The sequence below is a fragment of the Calonectris borealis genome, chromosome 3 (assembly GCF_964195595.1).
Source record: "Calonectris borealis chromosome 3, bCalBor7.hap1.2, whole genome shotgun sequence".
Classification (NCBI taxonomy): domain Eukaryota; kingdom Metazoa; phylum Chordata; class Aves; order Procellariiformes; family Procellariidae; genus Calonectris; species Calonectris borealis.
Window position 1 is genome coordinate 101452789 of NC_134314.1, and position 18497 is coordinate 101471285.

An 18497-nucleotide genomic window follows, 5' to 3' on the forward strand; every position below is an offset into this window, starting at 1 on the left:
ATATGCAACAGTTTGAGAATGTATGGCTAAAACATAAACATCTTGAGATGCAAGTGAATCTCTCGCAACAGGTAGATAAATTAACTAAAATGTTACGAATAATTAAATATTTATTTAGAGATTTCTCAGAAGATTTTTATAGCTAGTGACTTACTGTCAACGCATACATTTCTAACTACAACTGATCCTCCTAGAGACATAAAACTAGTTTTTCGGGTGTTATGCTCTTAAGAGTCTAGGGGAGCCATGCCCCTGCTCCGATGCTTGGCTCTTTGGGCAGACATTTTAAAAACTACTACCCAGGGAAACTGAAGACTTCTTTGGCGTGGCACAGTCAATTGCTTATTCAAACCACACAGCCCTTTTCTTCCTCCCTCCCTACCCTCTTATTATTTTGCTATACTTTCCCAGAGGCACCATCTACTTCCTCAACCAATTGCCAAATGAGCTATATCCAAGCAGAGGAAATAAAATTTTAACTATGATATTCTGAAACAATTTGGTATACTCTGGCAAACAGTGATGAAAGAGCTACCCAAGTGTTACAAACAACAAGCCAGTTTTTATTTGAAAAAGTTAGTGGCACCATTTAACTCTTCCAATATTGTAATTCTTAGTTTAAGAAGCATCATGGAGAACAGCAGTACTGCTCAGGAGAATTTGCCCAAACTGCCTAAAAAATGCACACAAATGCACAAAACATATCCAAAACTGTAAGAGGCATATGGAAAAAGAATAAGGATACTTATCACCACAGCTGAAAACCACTCTTCTACAATGCTCTGAATATCTTCTTCAATGAACAAGATTATTAGGTTACAGAAGTTAAAAAAACTGTATTTTCTTCTTCATTTCTCTTTCCCTAAACTTAGTTCAGCTGGTTAGTGACCCTTAGTTCATTAACGCTCTCTAGATCCAAATTCTTTGAATATAGGGAAATATATGAAGAACATCAAGAATAGTAAATAAAACAGAAGAAAAAGAAAAGATTAAAGAAGAGGAGAAAAGGGGAAAAATGGGGAAGAAATGCAGAAAAAATAATTTTAATGCAGAAAGAACAGATGGCACTAAATCCAATATCTGGAAACCCCATTAAGACCTCAAGAGTATCATTATTTGTTATGTGAGCATACAGCCTGCCGACTTCAATTGGACTATTCCCATGAGTAAAATGACACACGTACAAGCTTGCCAGGTTAGTCTTAATTACGTGGATAAGAGCCTGTATCCTACCTCTACCATAAGCACTTTTCTATCTACACTTCTATTTTTTGTTTCCTTAACATTTATTGATTAGACAACATAAACATGTACCCAGTTATTAAAACAATTCTGCACATTAAAACGTGTTAAGACTAAACCCACAAATGCGAGTCTATCTTTTGTTTTCATTAATGAAGCTTGCTGAACACCTGAAGTCAATTTTTGTTAATATAAAACAAAATGACTTAATATTATTGAAATGAAACCATTGCCGAGATAAGGTAAAAATTACATCTGAGGTGCTTTGCTTTCATTGGTGCAATGAGATAGAATTCGATGCAAGATACTACTTAGCATTTTTCCTATTGAAGAGATATCGAAGAGGCACACTATCTCACACCAGAGAAGGGAGCAGGAAAGCAAGGAAAACTCTCCAGGTTCCTATTATAAAAATCCACCGCGCAAAGAAAAAAAAAAAAATCTGCATTTCCAGTACATAGCTGCATTTGCAGATCCCCAAGATCACTGCTTTAAGTAAAATAAATGGCTCTCGGTCTGCCAGCCTCTCGGTGCCTCTCTGCAAACTGCCATCCACTGCTTCAATTTCACTTTGTGAGCTGAATTTGCATACAAGTTATTTGATATCAATTCTTCTGCAAGCAACAGGAAATGTTCCTCCAAAGGTTTAACCTGTGACAAGCCTCCTCATTACTTCCGAATCCAGAAAAAGGACATGAACTCTTTGTTTCTCTACAGGCAGACATCAAATGTCCTTTCTGGTAGATGGCCACTTTTTCAGGCAAGAGCTCATACCCCAGTGATATGACTAGTCTGAGACATTTTACTGGTGCCATTGTGTGCCACAAACTTGTCTCCACACCCAGAGCCTGAGGGATGAATTCTCCTGTTACACACATTTTGACACCCTGGAAGATTTTAATAGGTTTACCAGGCACCAGCTGTGAGCCAATCTATCTTGCTGGCAGCCGCAAGTACCAGACTGCTTTGTGCTTTCCTTTTCTTCGGTGTCCAGGTAATCTTTGTTTTTGGAACTTTTTGTGAATGTTAACAGCATCAATCATGCATCAACAGCAGAGACATGTGGCAACAAGAGTGCAGAGCTGCCAAAAGCAAAGAACTTCTCACCAAAGAAATTCTTCTTACCAAGCCATCTATTAAAAAGAAAAGAAAGAGAGAAAGATAGATAGAAAGAAAGGAAAAAAAAGCCCCACAAACGCACCCACACACTACAATCCCCCCAAACCCTGTAGCTGCTGGGGACCTGTTCCCTAATCAAGCCCTGTCACATTTCTAATCCTCAACACTATCTTTGCACCTGGTAATTTCTTCTTTGTGTAGTTATTCTTAGTTGTGTGCAGAGATGGAGAAGTACTATCAGAGCCTTTTTATTCTGAAAAGATTTTCTCTATTTAGAATGACTTTGCATTGAGAAATACTAAAGAGGAAAACAAGCCGCGTGCGAACACTCCCAGTCTGCTTTTCACTGTGCAATAACAGACAAGTGCTAATTCTGCTGCAATCCCTACTAGAGGTATTTTCCTCATACAGTATCTCCAATTCATGCTTTACTAGGAGGCACTAAGGTGGGTGGCTAAAAAAATCTCACCCTTTAGCTTATCTCATACAGTTAGCTAATCACCTATCCCTGTATGAAGAGCAGCTTGCTTCTGAGGCAGGGCTAGACAGACAAAATCATAGGTAGTAACCTGATAGCCCATGGGTTAGAAACAAAAATCTACCCATGCCCATGTGAATTTTTTCACTGAAGACTGGACTAAGTTCAAAATAAGCATGCAACAGAAATGTAGGGAAAAAAAACCAAAGACTACAAGGATAATGCAAAAAATTTTAGCTTCAGCTATGGTTGATTCAATCTGTCAATCTAAAATAAAGGGATAAGAAAAATAAGAACAGAATTAGCTCACCAGATATGCAATGCAGACAAACTAACACAAAGGATGAAGAGATCTCTTTTTGCATTAAGTTAGGCAACTTCAGAACGAGAAAAATCAGTGAAAATGTGATCGGGATTTGTCCCTTTCAGCACAATTCACAGTCTGTTCACAAGACTTGTTTTTAGCCTATGAAAAACGTCTTTTCAGAAACACTGCTTGAGGTGGCAACGAGAGAAAAAAAATGGAGAGGTTTTGGAAAACTCATTTCAGCAACAAGTAGGAAAGACTCCTTCAAACGAGGTTAGATATTGTCTCTTAAGTAGATTAAAACTCTTTTGTTTGATGGAAAGATTCAAGTTGGCTTTTTCTGGTGCTATGATTATTGTAAATTCAGTTTATTTTAAAGGTATTTATCTCACTGTGTTGCCATACTTCAAATTAAACACACGTGTCTCGGTGTATTCAGAAATATATACACATCTATGCTCTTTCCTCATTATTTATGCCAGCATGTATTTAAGGGCTGCTGTAGAGACAAATACTTCTGTGAATCAAACACTCAGCATTTTTTTAAAGAAAACCTACTTATAATATTTACCATGAAATTGCAATTGTTGTAATGCAGAAATCCAGATTCTTGACAGGATCACGAACACCAAAAAGAGTTTTGGAGGAATACAATTACCTTTGCAGCATGACTTGACTAGTAAGAGCCTGTTATGTACCCGTAAAATAGTTCAAAGAAAAATTAACAATGACTTCCTTGAGTATTATTTTTATATGACAATTCAGATCTTCTGCCAATCCTACTTATTCATGAAAATAATACGTTTCGTTTTGTTAAAACATTTCAAGAGTTCTTTATCTATTGAATGAACTTAAAATACAGAAATCAAAAGTAGAACCTAAGGTATTGCAAAAAGCATCTTTATACCATCCATATGCAGCTGATTTAATGATAAACAGTGAAGTTAATGTGTTGCCTGGTGGTATTAGGTAATTGAACACAAAGGGGACACATCTACCACAAATTAAATACAGTGCCAATTAGTCATAACTCATTTAAGTTCAATGTATTAGCTCATATGTGTACATCTCTGCCCCCGCACCCATCTCTTTCTTCACAGTTACATGCTGTTGTCATTAATTGGTAGAGATGTAATAGGAGAAAGCTGAAGATATTTAGATATTCCACCCCCCTCCCCCAAGAAATAATTAATTTATTTTTCACTGAACAAATTCACCTGGAGAACTGTGTATGGCCCCAGGACCCCCAGAGTCTCAGTAAAGAGATGGCCCCCAAGGCATTTTGCAGAACACAGCACGTTTGCCCTGCCTGTGCACAGAGTTTGCTGGGTATCAGACAGCTTCAAGCCAAAGGTCTTCAGCCATGTTTGTGCATATCCCAGCTCATCTGCATTTAAATGGGAAGAATAAGGTCCTATGTTGCACGCATTTTGCCCACAGTTTTCTACTTGGACATTTTCTTTTTGTCATAATGGACAGCAAACAGCGAAGATGGATTTAGTCGAAGTACTTGCTAGAGCTCTATTTACACAGAGTTAGAGAAGGAAGTCTCAATCTTGATGAGACCAGAGATGCATATCAGGTAGATTTTGCATATGCAGAGATGCATATCAGGTAGAAGCTGCATTTATAAACAAGGATGACAAGAGTCTACCATTTAGCAAGCAAGAGAGAATGGCAGAATTCAGAGCCCAAGCCAATTAAGCATCATCACTTCCTTCCATCTGGCATAGAGACTGCAAAAACACTTAATTAAGGATCTCTCTGCCCCATCTGAAAAAATCCAAACTTTCAGCATTTTCAGCTTTTGCATTTTCAGCTTGTATAATGCAGCCACCCAAACGAATATATGCTATGATGTTTCAGTTCAGTGTTATACTGGCATTGGTGTAATGGGTGTACTTCAAGGCTGAAATACAGGGATTGAGCCCAGAAAACTATGCGCTGCATGGTTTGATGGGGATACATGCATTTATGGTGAATTAGAACTCTAAATTATCTCAAATATGACCTAAACTTTTATTTAATCAGAGGCTTAATATGTACCACAAACATACGTAGCCATAGTTCTCTCTGACTACACAATTTTAAGTTGGAGTAAATTCAAGTAACTCGATTCAAATAGTTCTCCAGAATAGAAAAGGAAATGTTCATGGAAAAAAAAAAGTATGTAAAAATTAGCGCAAACAGCATCTAGTTTCTCTACTTTTAAACAATCCTATATATTTCAAAGTTACAATGGAAAATTACTAGCCACTATGCAGAAGAGACGCTACATGGCCACTTCTTACAAGAAACCTGCTGGTGACGATTTATCTCTGTAGATGAACAAAAATTAACTCTATTCAGAAAACTTCCTTATTTGGTGGCAATGTGTTTTGGGTTTTTTGTTTAGTTTTGTTTTGTGATTTAGGAGCAGGGGGAAACATAGCCGCTAATACACCCCTTCAGTTGAATAACTTCTACGTGAAGTCAAAGCCGAGACTCAGAGCTGCTCATATGTGCCAGAACCCCCAGTGGCAGGTTAAAGACCGCAGCTGTAAAGCATTTCACCATTTAAATTAAAACAGGAACCTTTTAACAAGAGGTAAGGTAAATTTTCAGGGGTGTCAAGTACATAAAAATCTTAGCAAACGGCAAAATTAATATGCATATTTCAGATCTCTATTAGCCATATATTATAAAGAACTCTTAAAAAACTAACCCCTCCAGCTCAAAATATACCTGCCTTTCCACATGAGACAGAAAAGGGAAAAAAGAAGTGATCAATGGAGAACATTCTAAATTATAACATTCTGACTCTGGAAAGAATTTACCAAATATGGGCTTACCTTTACTTGGTGCTGATTTTCTCACAGAAGCTACATGGTCTTCAGAGATAGCAAGACGCCTTAGCACATCAGCCAACGCTGCTTTTAGCACAGTGATTTCATCTTCTTGTTGCTGTACTCTCAGCTCCAGGGCTGAAAGACGGTCCTGGACATCAGACGTGCTCGCAGCTGAGATGCTGTCATCTGTATAGCGGGAAAGCAGAGCGGAAAGAGGCATTTAACGGTTTTGTTCTAAGCTAAAGCCAGAGCAAGAAGCATGTACAGCATGAGTACGCCTGTCCCAGCATTTTGAAATACTGAAGATGTTCAAACATGTTTAGGCAAAGAAGGAATGGATATTATGTTAAATGTATCCAATTAATGCTTCAAGACAGAAACGTTACTAATCATTAACTAAAACAGAAGGTTTAAAGAGTTCTGATTACAATCAGAAGAGGAAATGTGTTTTCTGTTAAAATAGTGTAGAAAGAAAAACATGCTTACCAGTAGAAGGAAGACTGAAATTAAGCTTATTTAAATAGCCAACTGAATTAACAAAAAAGGTATAAAATTGTGGTCAAATTTCGCAATATATTCTTTTGGAACTGTTGAAGAATTTTAAATGTGATCCTTAATTTTAAAGCAAGATGTAAAGTCAAAAAAAAAAATCCGCAGTTGAACATAAAAGTATTGCTAGCCATGCCCTAATGGCATCAAGTGGCAATCTCAATTTAAATGGTCTAGATCAGAGTTCTTAACTCCAATGCCTTCTCTCTAACTTTTTTCACATCACCACCCTGCATGTGCCAAAAAAATATATGACATTATAACATTTGGCCTGAAGTGAACAGAAAATAAATACACTACAAAAAGGTTCCAAAAATCTGTTTGGCCACACAGAGATAGATTAGCATGGAAGGCATAATCCAGCCAAATCTATTCTTCAGTGGTAAAAAGGAAATTACAGCTTCTGCGTACTCTTTGCTTTTGACAGTTCTTTGCATTATTTCTGCCAAGCCAAAATAACACATAACAGATTTTTGTATTTGGCTGTTCCAACAAATCACAGGCCAACCACTAAAAAAGACCCATAAAAGAATATGTTGCTCAACGACAAGGTACTGAATTCCTTATCCATCCTGATTTAGGCTTACTAAAAACTCAGGAAGGAACTTCTAATACAGGTTTACAAAATTTACCTGTATTATACAAACAGACAGTATGAGTCAATGTTCTATGAAATATATACAAACAGCAAATTTACACGTAAGGGTGAATAGCTGGATATCATTACTGCGATTACATACAATCTAAACTTTAGTTCACTAATCGAGGGAAAAAAAAAGTTAATATAAGCCACAATCCTAAAACTCTATTTTTCACTTAAAAAAGCCTTAATCTTTGAAATATTTGCGTAAGGGCACTTTTAAAATAAATGTAAGCGAAAAGACCACTGGGCCAAACCCCTCCAAAGAATTAAATATGAAAGAAATTAATGAGTTTAATGCCAACTTCCATTCAGTTAAAACATGCTACTCACTACTGAAGGAGCAAGAATTGAACCAACCGAAATAGAGAATCACAGTAATACTTTCACAACACTAAGAAAATTCCTACAAGGAATTAGTAAAACAAACTAATATTAGCAGTGAAATGTATTCACAATTATTATTAAACTGAACGGAACAGTTAAAATTACATTGATAAAACAAGTCCTACGAGAAGACAGTTTTGCATATTGATTTAATGCACTATTTGGTTAAACCAAAAGCAGAAGTGAATCACTTCATAGTTAATACTATATTCATTCAGGCTAATAAATAAAAAGAACTGCAGGGGAATTAATAAGGCAGGTAATCGGACTGAGATCCAGAGACAACAGATCAGAACAACTCCGAACAAAATGCCTTTAATATCACCAGCCATAACCGTACCTCCTATATGCAGAAAAGTTATTTTAATGACTGTACAGCCCAACATATCTGATGCTCTCTCAATAGTACTTTACAAATCCAAACCAGTGACAGGTACCCCAAGTTGGGAAGGACTGTGTAAGATTCTTTTATTAAACCCCCTATTTTCAGAACATAAAACCCCATCTGTTTTAAGGAGCTAGGAGAAGTTCCTACAAGCACATGTACCTATGCAGCATATCAAAAGGAACTAAAGTAAATTTACATAAATGAATTAATGAAGAAAAGTTTTTACTTTAGGGAAGTGAATGGACTGAAAGAAGTACCATATAATTCATACTTTTGCTGTCCTTACAATATTAGCCTTTAAATACATGCAGTGGACCAGTCAAAATGAACATTGCATAAAACAGTGACAATTATTTTCAAAATATTATGATCTTTATATTTCACCTTACACTGCAGTAGCAGTCGAAACACAGAAGAGAGAAATTTGACATTTCCTTAAAAAAGAGAAAAAAAAAAAAAGGAAAGCTTAATTTTTTCCTTTTTTGTCTGCCAAAGCCTTCAATTAATGAACTACAAAAGGTTTTATAATGGATAAATTACGGATATATTCTGAGGCCATATAAATATACAGATTACTATAAAGCATTTGTGAAAGAACTAAGTAGCTATGTCAAATCATCATTTTAGAAGCCAGACATTACTGTGTTCCCTGCGTGGAGTCCAAATAATAGTAATTACCAAACCAGGAAAGGCTCCACTGCTGGTCGGTCTCTCCAATGAGCACAGATGCAAGCACTCTACCAGAGTGCTGGCTGCCTGACATGGACATCTTTTTTCCCATTGACTACGAACATTGACTAGATTGCTTCTGCTGAACCCCAGCACCTCAAAAAAGGGACACATTAGATGGCTCCTGCAGCTCCCAAAGCCACAGCTACGTCATTAACTTCAAAGGGACCAGGAAGGCAAATTCTTCTGCCCTGTAAGGCTGAGCTGCAATGCTTTTACTCCCTCAACATATCAAACGAGATGGTAGAGGAGTTGGCTAATGTTCACCTCTATGGCCTGTGCTATGGAGGCTTAACTCCTAGACGTGGCATGGAGAGGCAGAAGGACCCTCAAATTCAACCTCATCGCAACAGCTTGTCAGAGGTCGTAGCTGTGTAAATGGGGCATGAGTAAGAAACCAAGAAGGTTAAGCCATTTAGCCGATTCAAAAATAGGCAAAGCAATGGGCTGTGTGTACAATGGAAGAAAAGAGGTTTCAAACCACCAGCTGCTGCTTTGCATTGCCGAGAGAGACACAGCGACTGAAAGAAACTGGATAGCAAGAAGATCACTAGGAAATCAAGAATATTTTGGTTGATCAAAGAACACAGTAGCACACTGAGAAGACATTTTAGTGTTCTTTATCACTCTACAGAAGCAGCATCTGTTTCAAGGGATGACAATCATATATTACCCTGGTAACTATTAGAGAATTAAAATGAATGATTCCCAACCCAAATACCTCACCCATGACAGCAAATATTCAACTGAACTCCAACATGCCCTTCTTGGCAGTGTCTTGAAAAGTCAGTCAACTAGGGATTAGCTTAGAAGAAGATGCCTTGAAAGCAAACACAACTGCAATCCTTGAGATCATTTTGACAAATCTGCACAATGCAAAACTATCCTTTTTTTTCCATAGAAGTTTTTGAAATCTCTTCCAGATTTCTTCTTCCGTTAAAAATATATTCTTATAATCTAAATAACTTCCAAATAAACTTCAAAAGAAGTTTAAACAAAAAGCTTCCTTCAAGGGCATGCCTGATGCCCTTCAGAGGGGAAAGAGCTCTTATGCAAGTACAAAGTCAGTCACTTATGAAGCAGAAGTCCATCTCCTCCCTTCCTCTTCTCCCACTCCTAAACATCGTGCTGTCTCAGACATCTATCCAGGCCTTCCATGAGCCACTCTTAATTTACTAAACCAGAGGGAGAGTCATTTATTTATTTATTTAAAGAGGGAAACAAGGATAGGGAATATAGCAAGAAATTTGTAAGTGCAATTGACTATTAATTCATTCACTTAATTAATTTTTAAAAGACCTTTTTAGTTATCTGGTTATTTTTATTATAACCAAATAGCATCATTTCTGATGTGTTGGTCATGTTTCCCATGACCTATGCCTTCAAGAGAGCCACTGGGAACAAGATCCATTGCGAAAGAAGCACCATCTGCAGTGCTCGCTGGTAGTAGTAAGGAGACATCCACACAGATGTGGATCTAAGGTCCTTCAATCTTAAAAAGTGGTTTAAGGTAAGTGTATTGGTACTCAAATGACAGCAAAAACATGCTAGGTCTAAACAAATGGTGCTGTAACTTTCAAAATAATACGTCTTGTTATTTTACCATAGTTCACTAGTTTGATATTTAATTTTAGCCATTAAACATTAATTCTTCCCCTCCTCTTGGAGTAAGCAGGGATGTATGGGACGCTTGTATTCAGTACTCATGAGACATCTGAATGACCCTAAAAATTAGGGTTCATTTTTCAGAGCCAACGAACAGCGTGAAACAGATGCATTACACTGCGTGGGACTCCTCACAGTCACATGCATCCAACCACTCCCAGCAGACTGCACAAAGCAGCAGCTCAACCCACCCCTTAGACTTTAGCCAGGAACTTCGAAAGGAGTATCCAGTACGTAGTGATGGCATTTAACAAACCTCCCAATCCATGTATCAATCCTCTCCTCACATGTCACTGACGAGGCACGTCAGCATTTGAAAAGTATCACCCTTCATCACTGACTGCCTAGGAGAAATTTGAACTGGCTGCATTTAAAAAAATGTATCTTACTACTGATCCATCTATTCTGGGGCCCCTCAACAATTCCAGAGCATCCATTATCACTTCTCTGAGTCAATTCCTCCCCGCCCCGACTAAACATAAGTAAGGGCTTCATTTTAGACATAAGCAACATTTCAGAAAAACAAATTCTACAAACTCCAGCACATGGAAATTTAAACCACAGGGTGGAAAATCCTACATTTTATCCAATAAAGCCACACAAACCACAGATATTTTTAAATCCCTGCCTGCCAAGGCACCCACACAGTTTTCTGTGTTTTCTCCAGAGTGGTACGAGTCTTTTATCACAGAAATGCAACAGAAATTACTTGGACTGGTATAAAGATCTGGCTGACAATTTCAGGAGTTAATTGGCCCAAAGGAACCCTTTCTTACTAGGACTGTGATCTGTCCATGTGTGCAGGAAGGTACGAATTCACAACTTGCAATTTTCATTCTGAAGAGCAGTGAATAATTTGAATCTGGATGAGGCTTACATTTCTAGAGAGATAACATAGTAGGAAAAACAAATTTGTCAGTTAAGTGAAAGAAAATTCTCTACAGTTTTCTACAGCTCACTTAAGACTAGCTCATAAAAGATCAGGAATTCTGTTCCATATCTCTAATACATAATTCTCAAAAACAACAACAAAAAGTTGAATTAGACTCTACACTTTTGCTCGCAGTATCTCCTTCACCTCCTCCAAAAGCCAGCACACACACAAATTATCTCGGTTTTGTAAAGGATGTGAGTCATGGAAGGAACATGAGAACGGGAACTAAAACACAAACACAAACGTGGAAGATTAAAAAAGCTTCCCCCACTTCCCACCCCCCCACCCCCAGAAAAAGGATACTGTATTAACTTCTATGCCTAGAAGCTAGATCTGGTGGCATGGAAGTGGGGTGGGAAGCTGTCCCCAAGTTTTCTCTTCCTGCAAATGCAAGACTCTGGCCTTTAACACTCTGCATTACTCCACATATTTTTTACTTCCTTTCCTACTTTTTCATTCTCTTTCCCTAATTTCCCAATTTTTCCATTCAGAATTTTAAAAAATGCCCTGCTTGATCTCACATTAATTATTGGAGACAAAGGTAAAATCTCTTTCTGTACTTTCTTGTAGAACAATAATGCAGATGCTTTGAGATGGGTACAGCTAAGTCATTGACTGCAGACAGTGGTCCCCAACTCACAGCTCTCAAATATGTGGCACTGTTAGTACTTCCAACACTAGCTAAGCCTTGTATTTTTCTCTTCCACAGACATTTCTTCAGGTTTTCAGGAAGAATGCATGTTGTCATACTTCACTCATTTGCTCAGGGTTGATGCTGCACGAGGACCATCACGTTGAGAAAACTGTCTTCCCTGCGCAGCTTGTTAGATCGTTTAGTGTTTCATAGTCCAATCTTATTTTAGTCCCCTACATGCTAGTTAATAAAAAAAGATGTATTACTCTCCACTAGCCTTTCACAAGCCACTTTAAACTCAAGTCCACAGTAAGCAGTATAAGTTTATTTGCACAGATCCTACTGCAGAATCAGACCATAAAATGAGAGTGCAACATCTAGTGGATAGTGCCTTAAACATCAAAAGTGATCATCCCAATGGCTAATCTGCATTTTTAATCATAAACCATGTAAAAAGATTGCTTATTATTCACTTTAAAATATAGCAGTGCAATCCACTATGTTAACTGATGGATACAGATCTGGGCCATAAAAAAACGCAACAAACCAACAACAAAAAAAGCCAACCCTCACTCAAGTCTGAAAATCTGGACTGTGCCTACAACCTGAAAGGAATATAATTTATGCTGTTAACAATTTATGCATGACTTGAATAAGTGTAAACTGGCCCATACGGAATAGACCTATACAGACCTGTACAGATCTGTAATCATACACCCCAAAACTCAATTTTAAAAAAAAAAAAAAAAAAAAATAACCATGGGCCATAAACTATCAATTTAAATCATTAAAGCATTACATTAAATTTTAAAAGAAGAACAAAAAGATATATAACTACACTGGACAAAGTTTCCTTAAGACTTTTCAATTAAGCACAACATATATACATTATACAACTGCAGTGTTTTGTCTGTAGATGATCCATGAGAAGACTTTACCCTAACACAGGAATATTCTGCAATGCAATAGTCACGACTGATCTTTGCTATTTCTGGACTGCTTTATGGTTTATTTGAAGCGGGTTCATGTCTGTGAGCCTACTACTGCCCTATTACATTATAGAGAACACCACCCATGTTTTCAGGCAATCTCATTTTAAAGGGTTGGTCTGACACATAAGATGATCTATCACTTCATCCCTAATAATTAATAGTTCTACTTGTGTACGCTAAACAGATTTGTGCACATGGGCTTTCATATCTTTGTTTTTTGCTGACATGAAAAAGCAAGGGAAGGAGAAAGATTAAAAGACAATACAAAAACATCCTGAAAAAGTAACTTCGTAATAACCACAAATTACAGCTGTTATGACAAAAATATTTTTGTAATAATCCCATGCATCTGCTGCTGTAAACACTCGTATTATTTTTAATACAGATAATCTAGAAACATATCAGCACGAGATTCACAGGGCACAACTCCACCCATGCTGTATTTGACCAACGTGAGTGTTCAGCTTGCCCAAGTTTCCAGTAACTGTATTATTTATTGGGCACACAAGTTTTAAGAAGAAACAGATCAGACTTTATACTTGCCAATACTAATTTTGATAGGTAGACTGAGAAAACAAAACAAAACCAACACTTACACACACTTCTCCTATTTGACATCGGTATCCATATAATTACTTGAAGAGGCAGATAGTTATGCTGGCTCTCTCATGTATCCTTCCTGAACTGCATACTTCGTATCAGCGCCACCTCCATTAAGGCGCATCTCAACTGTAAGACCATTCATGGGATTTTCACCACCCACTACTTAAAAAGCCTTGTGGTTTTTAAGTATTTTTCTTCCCCTAGCATTGCTTAGCTCTGGATGCTCCTGGTACTGTTCTGAAGCTCAGGACTCTTCAATGCTTGGCCTTCAACCAGCAGAACATGACCTTGCTTTCCAAAAGTTTAGCTTCTGCTAAACAGATGAACAAGCTCTACACACCACAGACAGAATTCATGGTGGCTACAGGCACCTGCTTGGGATGCCCCGCATAACTCGTTCAGCAGCAATCCCAGTCACCCCAAGCTGTTTTCATATCTGATGCCACCCTATTTTCATGTGACAACAAGAGAAAGAGAGGGGCAGAGAGCATCTTCTCCTGTTATCTAACACGTATGCTTGGAAGTTCACACAGCAACCAAAGAGACTGCTGCAATGAACTGCTCCACTGTAAGTTACATATGCATTAAAAATAACACTTTAGCACACATATATTAGTATTCCTTTGTCAAAAATATTTCATGTTATGCTAGAAGTGTTAACATTATTAACATTTATGATCGTTTCCATAATAAAATGCTAATTTAAAAGTTACAAATTAATAACTTTGCCAAGCATGAAACTATGCAGGTTGAAAATTTCAGTCTCTGGAGTTCCTTTTCCTTATCCTTCCCCATGCCCAAACTGACTCAGTTAAAATTTCCTGACAAACAACTTTTCTCATGCTGAAGAGGGACCAAATCTCTGAGGTCTTCCTCTTCACCAAGGGCTCTGCCACTGCTCGCCTCCCCGCACCACGAGTAGATGGCACCCAGCCACCCCATGGAGAAACTCAACGGTCTTCCAGCTTTGCAGGACAGAGGCAAAGCCAGACACTGCCTGGGGCTACGGCGTGGCCAGAACAGGGCACCGAGAGCAGGAAAGCATCAACGCATCCCTCCCGCACTCCCCAGGCGACACAGAGGAAGAACCTCCATGTTCTGCCTAACCTGGAACACCGGACATCGGCGTGGAAAAGTGCTGAGCTCTCACAGGTACCTCACACCCGTAGTAATCAGGTTTTTGACGTGTACAGGGCTGTCCTACCTATGCACTTTGACAATCAAGTCTTCCGTGTTTCAAATTGGGCAATTACTTAATTAGAAAATTGGGTAATTAGCAGATGCTTTTGACCTTAATCTCTTTTTAACTTCACTCTTCATCTGTTAAATGTAAGCATCATCCCACACTGCATAAAGGTTAATTAACACTTGTGGGCTACTGAGGCACTACCATAAATGTTATAGCAAAGTCAATGTTGAAATTCATGCGTTTATTTGAAAAGGAAGACTAAAAGCCCTGACATAAAAATAACATAGGGAGCCACGCAAAGAAAATGAAGGCAACTCAAAACACTGAGCAACTGCTTTTTAGGCAGAATCACCTTTTCCGAGCACTGACTTGAGGGAGACTATGATCAAGTAATTAAAGGCTGCATCTTAATACCTATATGATCCAGAAGATTAAATACAGGCTTGAAGGACTAATCCAATTCTGGTTTTTATGTTCAGTCTTTGACTTCCCACTCATAACACTTTTCTTTAACCATATTTCATTACTGCATAAATCTACAAAAGACAGCAGCATTACTTGTCACTGATCTGCTCAACACAAGGAATGATAATACAACCATATTCAGGCTCGGACAAAAGTACCAGGATCCAAAACATCATAAAGTCCAGCAAACGTCGTGGAGAGTTCACCAAGGAACAAGAGATCATCTGAAACACTCTGGTTTTCCCAGAGTATTTTGCAAACTCATTTACACAGACAGGTACCCACCAGTTATCTGGCAGACAAGGAAGTTGGTGTGAAGGCTTGTAAATGGAAAAGGGGGGGAGGGGGGAAGCAAAAGAAGAGAAAGAGCACTCACAGTAATCTCAGATTCTCCACCTCTCTCTGAACCCCTCCCTCCCCCCGGGACTACTTATTTTTTAACTGCTTTTGTCAGAGTGATGGTGCTAACTCCTGCTCAGAGAAGAGTCTGTATATTTAGGGTATCTTTTTTGTACAGTGGTATTTTTGATGTTACAAATTAGAAAGTTATTTATGAGTCCTGCGGGAAGGAAAAAAGAGCAGCACAATGAAGCAGCCAGTACAACAAATTTCAGAAATGTTCCAACACTTTTATTTACAAAGATAATGTCTAACTTGATTTTATGTTCAGTCTTTGACTTCCCACTCATAACACTTTTCTTTAACCATATTTCATTACCGCATAAATCTACAAAAGACAGCAGCATTACTTGTCACTGATCTGCTCAACACAAGCAGATTTAAGCCCCAATTCATACAGATTACCTCTGATTTTCCAAGCTGTAGTTCCAAAATATATTTCCAATATATTTTTTCCAGTAATGTGCAAATAAAATCCGAGTTTGCAAAACATTCAATCTTTAGATTGCAACAACGCAGCGAAAGTCCAACATTCCCCATCACTGCAGTGCATCTCCTCTGCTGCAGAACATCTGAATTCAGTAGTACTAACACACTTTTAATCTGAAAGTTATGGAAACCTTCCAACATCTTAAATATTTATTGCTTATTAGGGCAACAAACTTATCTGAGTTTTTGTTTGTGGTGTGCTTTTAACAAGTCCGTTTTTGCCCCGGAGGAAAGCTGTTTCTACTCTTTAAGCTTGCTATATTCTCATCAATTCTAGGGTATAATTTCAGCAGTAAAACAGAAAAGCACTCAAAGCATTAAGTAAGATAACATCAAGCATAGCAACATACCCTCTTCTTTTATGGATACAATTTATTTTGTACCATGCAATGTTTATTTGCAAAATTTTACTAATCTCAAATCCTGAAACACAAATGAATAATCTCCAGCTTCTGTTATCTAGCAATCAAGTTAGACATTATCTTTGTAAATAAAAGTGTTGGAACATTTCTGAAATTTGTTGTACTGGCTGCTTCATTGTGCTGCTCTTTTTTCCTTCCCGCAGGACTCATAAATAACTTTCTAATTTGTAACATCAAAAATACCACTGTACAAACTAAGTTTCTTTGATCTCATTCTGTGCTATTCTAAGCCACTCTATCATAAATGCCACTATGCAAAACTCCATCAAGTCAGGGAAAATACAGTTTTATTATTATATTTTATTAATTTCCTTTCCCAAAGAAATATGGTTTTGTCCGTACTGTCCATTTATGAATCTGGGTTGTACAGGTTGTGCAGCGGTTGCTTGTGTTTCATAGGGAATAGGATGTTATCTTGTAGATTTAGTATTATGTTTACGCAACAAGAATAGTCTCCTATTGAAAGGATGGACGCATATATAAAAATATCAGTATTAGTATACTGCCACATTAAAGAGATTCACTTCTTGATACTGACATCAAACACAGAGCATAGTGCATGCTTGTTCTCACTCATCTTCATTTTCCTTCATGCTTAAGGGAAAGCTGCTCAAGCCTGTCCTTCCCAGCATCATTTCAGGCCCAAAACGCATTCTTAAAGTGCAGATACCCCTCTTCATCAGCACTCCCCCAAATTCACAGTAAACCTCTCGTGGGTGCCTAGTCAGCAGGTCAGGATGCCATGCTTTTTCCACAGGACAGAGCCCTGCGTCCCCTCCCAGGGAGGCTGGTGGCTCCCCACAGGCCACCGACCCACTGCAATTTGGTTTTGACCCACTGCAATTTGGTTTCATGGAGCTCGCATCCCCCTGGGCATTCGGAGCTCCCTCTCCCAAAACACTCCCCTCCCCCGCAGGGGAAGCCTTCCCTTTCGGCTCTGCTGGGAAGAGTGGGATCTGGCAGCAGAAACACGATTACTCCAGAGGAGGGGAGAGGCACCAGGGCTGGTGTACCCAGTGGGGTATTTGATGGCTCTTACCTCTCCAAGTCACAGGAGACAGTGATTTCAGATAAAGGTAAGTCTTTGGAAACAGACTTAGCAACTCACTGCCTTACGTTAGTTTTCTGGTATTTCAGGTATACTAATTCCTTCCACTTATTCACAGCCCTATGGGGCCACTGCTTTATTAACTCTCAATACCAGCACCCATTCAGTAAAACGCCAGCTTTCTCTCCAACAAGCTAAAGTGACCTTGAAAAGTTATTATCCTTCTTTGCATTTTCTTATCCAAAAGCTAAGGATGACAATCCTTAGCTCCCTCTCTTGTAAAAAATAAGCTCTATTAAGAGACAAGCCTTCTGAAGGGAGCGTTAATTCCAGTGTTAAGTTCTCTCCCGTGACCACCCACCACGGCTGAGGTGCTGCCGCAGCGGGGCCAGGGCGACCGGTTGTGCTTGCATGCTCCGTCCCAGTGGGCAGCATCTCCTACAGAAGGCACCCCTTGCCCCAGCTCTGCGTTGAAAACATTACACCCGCTGTTGCAGCAGGGGATACCACCTCGCAGTCGTAAAACCTCTCCTGTGTCTTGTAGGCAAGAACAGACACAAGGTTTGCTTTTGACATTTTTAAAAGTCCATTTTTTCTTGGGAGTGCAAGACTAAATCTCTCTAATCACAAACTAGATCCAACAGCAGTCAAAATCCCACTTTTGTTTACCTCCACCAAGATGTTTCCCCAACTTCTGCAACTGCTTACAGCTTTTGGTACTAGAGGAACACTCCTACAACAACTAATACTTACTCCAGGTGGAAACCTGGAAATCAACAGTGAGTTTGGGCTTTTTTTGCATAGAAAAGAACTAAAACTTCTCTGTACAGACTAGTCATAGCATAGACGCTGCTAAGCTATCTGCTTAGTTTCAAGAACAAAGCACAAGCTGCGTGACTCCCACACAGCCAAACTGTAAGGTGGTATCTGCAACTACTCATAGCACGTTAGTCACAATCTCCATTTCAATTACTACAGAGGAGCAAGTAT

The 18497-nt window shown here is 38.6% G+C and overlaps 1 protein-coding gene across 3 annotated transcripts in view; it reads right to left on the reverse strand.

The window, feature by feature from the left end:
• Positions 1-18497, reverse strand: part of EML4 (EMAP like 4) — a 164371-nt gene that overhangs the window by 67260 nt on the left and 78614 nt on the right. For all 3 annotated transcript variants that reach the window (XM_075146944.1, XM_075146943.1, XM_075146942.1), the window contains exon 2: positions 5978-6160. In XM_075146944.1, coding sequence (XP_075003045.1) covers positions 5978-6160 — 183 coding nt within the window. The remainder of the gene's footprint in view (positions 1-5977; positions 6161-18497) is intronic.